This window comes from Armigeres subalbatus, chromosome 1 (genome assembly GCF_024139115.2).
Source record: "Armigeres subalbatus isolate Guangzhou_Male chromosome 1, GZ_Asu_2, whole genome shotgun sequence".
Taxonomy (NCBI): Eukaryota; Metazoa; Arthropoda; class Insecta; order Diptera; family Culicidae; genus Armigeres; species Armigeres subalbatus.
Genome location: NC_085139.1, coordinates 105,262,932 through 105,272,820, shown reverse-complemented (window position 1 = coordinate 105,272,820; position 9,889 = coordinate 105,262,932). Strand labels below are relative to the sequence as shown.

The 9,889-nt window shown below is 43.2% G+C and overlaps 1 protein-coding gene across 1 annotated transcript; it reads right to left on the bottom strand.

Annotated features, from left to right (window-relative positions):
• Positions 1-340: 340 nt before the first annotated feature.
• Positions 341-9,318, bottom strand: LOC134204980 (uncharacterized). The gene is made up of 6 exons (XM_062679834.1): positions 9,106-9,318; positions 1,086-1,142; positions 855-976; positions 649-777; positions 491-584; positions 341-425 (listed from the first exon to the last, which is right to left on the bottom strand). Exons 2-6 carry the CDS (start codon positions 1,129-1,131, stop codon positions 412-414), a joined length of 405 nt encoding a protein of 134 aa, XP_062535818.1. The 5' UTR covers positions 1,132-1,142; positions 9,106-9,318; the 3' UTR covers positions 341-411.
• Between the last annotated feature and the right edge of the window lie 571 nt (positions 9,319-9,889).

Genomic DNA, 9,889 nt, shown 5'->3' with positions numbered 1-9,889 from the left:
CAGCACTGTATCTTGATGACCATCAGGAAGGATCCTCCGCACCCGGCTGAATAACGACGAAATCTGAAATAAACAAAACAAAACTTTGGTTAAGAAAATTATTTTGAGCTTTTTTAGTGGAATGTCTTTACTTGTCATAAGACGAGTTTGTACAATCCCATTTAATTCCACCACTTAATTGTACCTTGACAGATACGTATTTCGACCTCAACAGTAAGGCCGTCTTCAGTGTCTCGTACTTGACTCGACTTAAATGGGCTTAAATGGGATTGTACAAACTCGTCTTATTGCAAGTGAAAACTGTAGTCACAAACTAGCATCCAAAGCATGTAAGTTATACTTTTAATCATATAGAAAATCGTCTTTTAATCCTCTCCCGTGAGGACTGGGTGGGTATCAGTGATTCCGTGGCTAGTGACGTAAAACTGTAAAAACAAAGCAATTTTATTGAAACTCCCTTTCGAAGAAAACACTACAATAATTATCTTACATTCAACGATTTCGGGATGGTGTCCACCGTTAGAACCGCCTATACTCTCCGGATTTTTAACGGGCACATCTTCCGGCTCGATTTGGTGTGAAACCTGAAACCAACAAGCAACTTAATAGTCATCACTCATCAGGCAACAAATTTAGAAATCTTCTTACCTTTACCAACCAACCACTGAGGCCCCAACACTGGTTATGAACTGAGTGACTAGGTCCCCGGATGTCCTTTTCTCCGCGGATTATTGATCGCTTACACGGACTGTGTCTTCTCCAACTAGTATTCGTAACCTGGAGAAGTAAACATCAAAATACATCGATCAAAATACAGTAGGTAATATAATCTACAAAATATAGAATCTACATACCTCCTCCATAAGCTCGACACACCAACGACAATGAAGAAACACGTAAAACAAATAGTCTGGATCCTTTTTCTCCGACGGATTGCCAGAGATGGCACGGACCCTTCTTGTACCGGTTATCGCTGCTGTTATACCCCAGATGGGGAGAAAACAAAATAACATATTAAAATCAATTTCAATCCAGCAGTTTTCCGCTGCTCCACGACCCCCCCGCCCCCCTTTGTTAAAACTTACCCGCATAGGAGAAAAGCAAATTCTTTGGTAGCGCCACCGTTTCCATCCGGAAATAACCTGTAAAATTAAAAAAAGAAAAAAAGGAAAATTAGTTTTATTTTCTCATGTCTGCTGGTTTTGCTAATGCTGGATTGTTTTGTCCTGCTTTTTTAACTAAATCCACTTTGGCCTTGGTTATAGATCCGAGGATGGAATTTAAATAATTTGTAACCGCCGCATGCAGAATATCTGACGAAAAAAGATGGCGACAAAAGGAAAACAAAATACACACTCATTTCGCGAGTATAGTCGAAAGGACATGGTTCGAGCCCAAGGTGAATTTGAATCTTCACTAAAGTGTGGTTTGTGTCATAATGAGGTAGATTTTTGTTCGCTGCTCGATATCTTTCCGAGTGGGATGCTAAGAAGAAGAATCGAGGTACCCATGCCACAATCATATCTAGTAAAAATCTAGTAGAGGTGTAGTACCCATATCTAAGAGATATCTATTCGCTATCTAAGAGACCATAACTGTCAAATCCCTTCCGGTTCAAACGGTCTACTCGTCTAAAATTGGAGGTAGACACCGGTTTAAACGGTTGTTGCATTTGAGGCGGATTTGAGGTCTGACAGGTTCTAGACATCGAAGAAAAATATCTAGGAGACTCATTTGTTTGTCTCAGAGATATCACGGTAGAAGTCTAGAAGATCTTTCCGAGCGGGCGGCTGAGTCTCGAAGCGGGACGCCACTTCCTGCTCGGAAAGTGTAACCTCTCATTTCGGTTTCATTTGTCCTCTTTATGATTTTTGTACATAATTAATTATTTAACTCTATGATGGTAAATTAACTTAAAAGAAATTAAAATTAGAACTAAGCATAAATTGAACTGAACCTAAAATAATAATTGAACTTGAAATAAAACATATATAAATATCGATACCCTTATCCACCTGAACACCCCAATTCCCCGATCAACACTGCACCCGTCATTATCAAGCCACAGTAAATCCTAACTGCCGTGCACGCTCCACACACTGAGAGCGCACCCCATAAAACCGGTTGTCATCGCTGGAACCAGGATCAGAAGGTAAACGACAGTGCGACAATTACAAGTTTTAAATTTGATAAGTGGTGTTTCTCCTCCTCCATTAGGGAACAAATTTGACCCGTGCCAGGACAACTGAGTGGAAAAGTGCGCCTTTCGTTAAGGGCCAGAAAATCGCTGTTCGCGGGTGAGCATATCACCAAGAGTGCCCCATCCGTTGTGCCCTGAAGAAGAAACCGCCGGGGAGAGTGAAGAAACGCTAGAAGAAGCCGCCGGTTGTGATTAAGCTCGGCAGATCAGTGATAGTGACCAAGGAACCGTTTTGATTCGTCCGGTTGCTTCACCGCCCCTCGCAAGAACAGAGCCGACTAGGGTGCCACGTTTTCGGCGGAACCGTGTGTGCTGCGCTTCGTCCGGTTAGTTGCCCTCCGCCAAATAAAAAGCCAGCTGGTGTATTACGTTTTCGACAAGCGGCTTTTGTGTGTAAAGCAAAAGAACAAAGACGAGCCTCCCAGCTATGACAGCGGACACTAGGTTCATGTGTTCAGGACACCGCCATCGCTTAACTCGGAAGTCATCGTGCCAAGGACCGCCTAAAGGTTCCATTCATCTTCAGATGGACTGGTAATATGTAATACCCTCCCATTTATCCCTTTCCGCATCCATTCCTAAGAATGTACCAAAAGTATGATAATTAAGAATATAATTAAATAATGTTAAGTTAAATTATCTGATTTGTTTAAAATTTATTCAACGCATTCCTTTTTCTCTCTACTCTTTCGAACTGTTCACCTTGGTTTTTTTAAGGGAAGCTTATCCGACCAATTTCCCAAAGGAGCCATAGCAGACGACCCTGACAAAGTAAGTAAGCCACGGCCTATCTAAAGAAATATATTACAAATGGCGCTCAACGCAAAACTAAAGAAAAGGCTTCCATTTTGACTCAAAAGTGGAATCCTTTTCAATTGTGCTCCGGGAGGAATTGGTATCCTTTCTCCCAATTGTTCTTTTCAATCGTGAATGGGTTGTGATCAGAATAGTCTTGGCATCAGTGAAAGTGTATACTCTTGGAATTGTTCGGATGATGATATATGCTAAATTCAATTGATTTTTCTTTCTAATCATCGTCAGAAATTTAACCTTTTGTTCTTGATAATGCTTGTATATAATTAGTTTAATTAGTAGAGATTAATGAACATTTAGTAATAAACTTTCATTTGAAATTTACACTGTGGTTCAAAAGTCAATTTTTTTCATAAATTATTTCTTTTTTAGTTTTAAAACATTGAATTTTGATAGATTATAATATTTTTCGCATTTCCCTGTTAATTATGTTTCTTTTTTCTCGATATGTACCGTTATCATTATTTAGATTAGTTCGGATTTAATTGGCGCTCAAGCGTGCAGTCTTCCCAGAATTATGCACACGTGGATGGATAATAGCCACTTTTGCTGTATATTTTTCTTAAGCTTCGGCGTTTTTGTATATTTTATTTCTATGGAATTGTAAAAAGTTGTTCGTTAATTTGATTTAAGTTTAAATTTACTTTCATTTGGTATTTTTTTTTACATTTTCTTGTTTTTTCCATAAATTTGGACACCCACAGAAGAGAAATGGCGGAAGCACTTGGAGAATACACACAAGCATCCGAAAAGATTCTTGAAGGGTACCACAGCTTGAGGGTAGATCATTTAGCTTCCGATGAATTGGAATTTGAATTAGACATTCGCTCGATAGTAATTCGAGATGACCCCACATACTCGAGGAGGCGAAGATGCCTTCGGGATCTTTTGAAGAGTGAACGGGACCACAATAAGTTAGTAGAAGCGCAGCTTGAGGTAAATTGGGAAGAAACCATTCAGTCATGCCGACGATATTACGACGAGATTTCTGCGGGTCTCCAGCAAAATGATAAGAATTTGAAAGTAAGAGGTCAAACAAAACTTTTGCATTTTGGGCATCGAATTATCCTTTGGTAAATAATGTTGGAATTCAGGGAAGCAGAAAGCTTTTTGAAAGCGATGCTTATTGACGTTGTTAAGCTGTTAACGAAGTACTACTATGCTGGCCCTGTGGTATCCGAAACGGTTAATCGTAATAATTTGGAAGATCATACTCTGGTAGATCTGTTCCGCTCTGATGGAGATTGCTCAGTCCAACCTTCGCAAAACATAGCGACAGGTACAGGAGTGTCAGAAGTAGAAGCCAGACATCTGGAGAATGTTCCTTCGAGCTCGCAGTTTGAAAGTAGTGATTTCGTGCGTTCTTTACTAGCTCGTGTCAAAGAGCTTGAAGCGGAGCTGGCTAGCAGAGATCAGCCGCGCGAAAAACAGTCGCAACAGAATGAATCTGTGGTTCCGAGTGGAATCCAACAGTCGATGGCTAATGCACGACACGAGTTTCCTGGTTTTCTAATCAGCTTCCGCACTCAGTTTCTTTAGTACACTCGCAGATCCCAAGCAGTCATAGTTCTTCTATTGGGGCTTTAAGGCCAGCCACTAATGTCACTTTCTCGCTTCCTCAATGTTATCCCACCCGCAGCCCCAGTGGTCTTCTTCGTGGCAGCATCACCTTCAGAACACTGGAGCCCCGCCTTTGAATACTACAAGTACTGTCAATCCGTGGCAAGGAATCCCAACAATCGGAAGTGTGCCAGTCACAACCCCTTGGCAAAGTGCCTCAGCGTTTAGCAACGCAACGATTTCCAATCCCTGGGTTGCAAATCCTGTAATCAATTATGGACAGTCGTCCAATCCGTGCACAGGAACCTCAGGTCCGAGTTCAAACTCATACGCGAATCCTTCGTTTGCCACTTTTAATCCAATCCTGCCAGGTAATCAGGTGCGCCATAGCCTACCTGTATCCAAGTGGACAATCTCCAAGTACGATGGAGAGGATCAAGGTTTGAAATTAAACCAATTCTTAGGAATGGTTCATGCTATGGCTGTTGCTGAGCACGTTTCGGATATTGAGCTATTTGAATCGGCTATCCACCTTTTCAAAGGGCCTGCTTTACAATGGTACATGACCATGCGCACTTCGGGTCGTTTGGGAGTTGGCAGCATTTGGTTCTAGAGCTTAGGAAAACTTTCATGCATCCTGATCTAGACACGCTGATAAAAATGAAAGTATATCAGCGCCGTCAGTCTCGAAACGAAACTTTTCTACAGTATTACCACAGCATGGAGGAGCTCTTCGGAACCATGAGCACTCCGCTGCCAGATTTAGAAAAAGTGCAAATTCTGTTGCAGAACATGCGGATAGATTACAAGAAGCAACTGAATTTCCTTCCCATAGCTGATCTTCCGACTTTAGTATCCGCAGGTCAGAAGATAGATGCGGTAAACTTCTCGGTTTACCAAAAGGTTTTGGATCAGAGAAGTCAGTGAACGTTGTTGAGAGTTCTGAACCCAACACTAAGCCAAAAAGACTTATCTAAGGATAGTCAAAGTCAACCATCTTCGTTGCAACAGCCGTCACCCAGGAACAATGTCAAGCCAAAGCCTGCTCAATCCCAGCTGAATCAAAGAAGTTCCCAGTTCGAGCTACTCCTTCTCGTGGCTCCGCGCGTACACTCACCACGTTGGAAGAAATGATCGAGTTTCATCAACCGCTGTCCCGGCGTCATTGTTTCAATTGTGGCAAGTTTGGACATCAGATGGATCGATGCATACTTCCTAAAGGAGTTCTTTGTGAGAATTGTGGTTTCCGGGTTATCCGTCGAATAATTGCCCATTCTGCATAAAAAACGCCTTAGCAGCGAGCCAAAACCGCCGCTCGCTGAATCCAAACTCTCAGGCGTAAACCTTTCTCCATACTTCGAACCAGCTGCGGAAACTCTTTATCCGAGAGCTCCGGTTTCGTATAGTATTTCATATCCGCTCCCTAATGATAATCGTCCATATACGTCCGTAAAGGTGTATGGAGTAAAGTTCCGTGCCCTCCTTGACAGTGGAAGTAACCTTACACTAATCAATGATTCGATTTACCACGCCCTCAAACCGAAGCGAATATTTCAGCTTCGAAATCCTCTAAACTTGCGCACGGCCAGTGGTGAAACGCTCAGTGTGCGTGGACAAGTTTTCTTGCCGTTTACATGGAACGGCATTACAAAGGTAGTTCCGACTCTGGTCATCCCCAATCTAGCGATCAACTGTATTTGCGGCATGGACTTCTGGAAAACTTTCCACATCCAGCCGACCATTACCGATTGCGCTATAGTTGAGGATGATAGAGAGAACGAAAGTCCTAAGCCATTACCTTCAGCATCTGTGCTGACAGCGTCTGAGCAGCGGACGATAGAAGCGATCAAACAGTTGTTCATACCAGCTTGCCCAGGGAGACTTTCTACCACACCACTGGCGGAGCATAAAATAGAAATTTCCGAAGAATGGCGGAAAAAGCCTCCAGTTAGACAGTTTCCGTACGTAATGTCTCCTAAAACGCAAGGTTTGGTGGCAGAGGAGTTGCAAAGGCTGCTTAACGCAGGCATTATCGAGCCTAGCAACTCTGACTGGTCACTAAACTGCGTACCAGTTGTAAAACCACATAAGGTTCGGCTTTGTTTAGATGCGCGCAAAATTAATGAACGAACTGTTCGTGATGCTTACCCCTACCGCACCCGTGTCGAATATTAGGCCAGCTACCAAAGGCGAAGTACCTATCGACAATCGATTTGTCAGAGGCTTTCCTTCAAGTACCATTGGAGAAGTCCTCGCGAAGGTACACTGCCTTTAGCGTGCAAGGTAAGGGGTTGTTCCAATACACCAGAATGCCTTTTGGCCTGGTTAACAGCCCTGCCACCCTGGCTCGACTGATGGACCAGGTTCTTGGCCACGGTGTATTGGAACCGTATGTCTTCGTTTACCTTGACGACATAGTCTTGGTAACGGAGACATTCGAGCATCACGTCCAGTTACTTCGCGAAATTGCGCGCAGACTGAACAAAGCCAACCTCATGATTAACCTCGAAAAGTCTCAGTTTGGGGTACCGGAAATTCCCTTCTTAGGATATCTCCTCAGTTCAGAAGGTCTTCGTGGAAATCCGGACAAAATCCGGCCGATTGTCGAATATGAAAGGCCGAACACGATTACCAAACTAAGGAGATTCCTAGGGATGGTGAATTATTATCGGCGGTTCATCCCAAACTTCAGTGAGACCTGCGGGCCTCTGTCGGATCTCCTGAAAACTAACACCAAGGTCATCGGCTGGAACGAGGCCGCAGAGGGAGCATTCTGTGGCATAAAGGCGAAGCTCATCTCGGCACCGATTCTGGGAAGCCCCGATTTTTCTCGTGAGTTTGTCATTCAGACAGATGCGAGCGATGTAGCTGTGGCTGGGGTACTAACTCAGCAGCAAGAGGATGGTGAACGGGTCATATCTTATTTTTCCCGGAAGCTCACCACCCCACAAAAAAACTACCACGCTGCAGAGAAAGAAGCCCTTGCAGCTCTTCTCTCAATTGAAGCGTTTCGAGGATACATTGAGGGCTATCACTTCACCCTGGTGACAGACTCGTCGGCGCTGACTCACATCCTTAAGACTAAATGGAAAGTTGGTTCCCGTTGTAGCCGGTGGAGCTTGGACTTTCAGCAATTCGACATGACAGTGGTTCATCGAAAGGGCAAAGAAAATGTCGTACCGGATGCACTGTCACGAAGTATTGCTGTAGTCCAAGCTTCGGCAGCCTCAGCGTGGTACACTTCTCTTATGGAAAAGGTCAACAGTCGCCCAGACGATTTTGTCGATTTCAAGGTCGAGAACGGCAGATTGTACAAATTTATAACTGCCAAAAATGTACCGTACGACTCTCGGTTTGAGTGGAAGGAAGTTCTTTCTACCGACGAAGTTCCCGATGCGTTGAAAAAAGCTCATGATGACCAGTTTCATCCAGGATTCGATAAAACCCTAGCTCGAATCAACCAGCGCTATTACTGGCCTAAAATGGCAAAGGACATTCGAGCCTACATACAGGCTTGCCGCACCTGCAAGGAGGTCAAGCCCTCATATGTCCAGACTACTCCAGAAATGGGTAAGATGCGATGTGCATCCCGGCCGTGGCAGATCATTTCAATGGATTTTGTGGGTCCTCTGCCACGTAGCCGAATGGGAAACCAACACATTCTAGTCATATGCGACTATTTCTCCAAGTGGGTGATTATTCATCCTGTGAAGAAGCTCGAGAGTTCAGCCATGTGTGTGATTTTAAAGAACCAGTGGTTCTATAAGAATTCTGTCCCTGAAATCATCATCACAGACAATGGCAGCCCATTCGTATCGAAGGAGTTCAAAGGACTTCTAGAGAACTTCAAAATCACACACTGGCTGAACTCTGATATCATTCCCAATCAAATCCAGTCGAACGTGTTAACAGGACAATAAATGCGGCAATACGCACGTACGTCCAGCAAGACCAACGCGTATGGGATACGAAGATCCCGGAGATAGAGCTGATGTTAAATACCAGTGTCCATTCGACCACTGGATTTACTCCGTACTTTATCACCCACGGACACGAGCTAGCGGAACAGGGTCTGATCATCGTCTTTCTCGTCACGGCGAAGAGCTATCTGTGGAAGAAAGAGAGGAACGACGTAAGCAATTGTTTTCCAAGATTCATGAAATCGTTCTTAAGAACCTGGAAAATCTCATGACGTGTCTCGGAATCGCTATAATTTGCGAAACCGCACTTTCGCGAAATCCTTTTCGGTAGGACAACTCGTCTACCGAAAGAATATGAAGCAGTCATCTGCAATCGAAAATTACAACGCCAAACTTGGGCGGCAGTATTTACCCTGTAAAGTGAAGGCAAAAATTGGCTCGTCTTCCTATGAATTGGAAGACCTAAGTGGAAAAAATTTAGGAGTATGGCCAGGCGTTCACTTAAAACCCGGGTGACACTAAAACAACGGGATTATAAGATCATCTGTCTTCCACTGAAGCTGCTCCTTACATTTCCCGATCAAATAACCACTGCAAAGACCGTATACTTACCTGTAATTATGCCTTCATTGATGCCTTGTCGGTGCCCTCGTCAGAGCGAATGTTGTTTTTAATTTCTACCGTACACTTACCTGTAAACATGCCGTCATTGATGCATTGCCGGAGTCGTCGTCAGAGCCAAGCTAGTTGGTTGTATTTCTTCCTCCTCATCCTCACGTTCTTCTTTTTCTTATTCCCCTTTTACCATTTTGAGAGAGATCCCAGGGTCGGACTAAGGGAATGTTTACAAATTTAGTAACGCCTCCCCAGGTGGCGAATTTCTTCGATAAATTTAAATTCGTGAACGGGAAATCTAATGCGAGATCGCTAACTTCCCCAACATATTTATTATAAGGGTACCCTAGAATCGTTATTTAATAAAAGGTGTGTAGGTATGAATGAAACAGTTGTTTTGGTGTGCCAGCTTTTTGAGCCAAGCAACTATTGAATGAGTTGCGAATGTATGAAAGTATTGGAATGAATGGTGGGGTATGAATGAGTGAATGAATGAGTAGCTTCTATTCCTGAATTGATTTTCGGCGATAATTAAACGCGAATGATGAGATTACCACATGTTTCTTTCTCTTCTATTAGTAAACTAAGATTTAGAAGTAAGTCATCAAGTTGTTAAAATGAAGGATAATTATTTCTGAAGGTTGAGAAGTGAAGGGAATTTTCACAACGTATTTATTCTGACGACCACTAAATTACCAAAGGACATCACTTTCTGATTCGCTATTCTGATACAACACAGTATTTTTCACGTTATGTCCACCCATGATATGCAGAAAGTACA

Excerpts from the sequence above, each read along its gene's own strand:
- LOC134204980 (XM_062679834.1), bottom strand. The coding sequence starts at position 1,131 with ATGGAAACGGTGGCGCTACCAAAGAATTTGCTTTTCTCCTATGCGG. Across the intron at positions 778-854 it reads GTGTCGAGCTTATGGAGGAG|GTTACGAATACTAGTTGGAG; the intron begins GTATGTAGATTC and ends TTACTTCTCCAG. Across the intron at positions 585-648 it reads TCAGTGGTTGGTTGGTAAAG|GTTTCACACCAAATCGAGCC; the intron begins GTAAGAAGATTT and ends TGTTGGTTTCAG.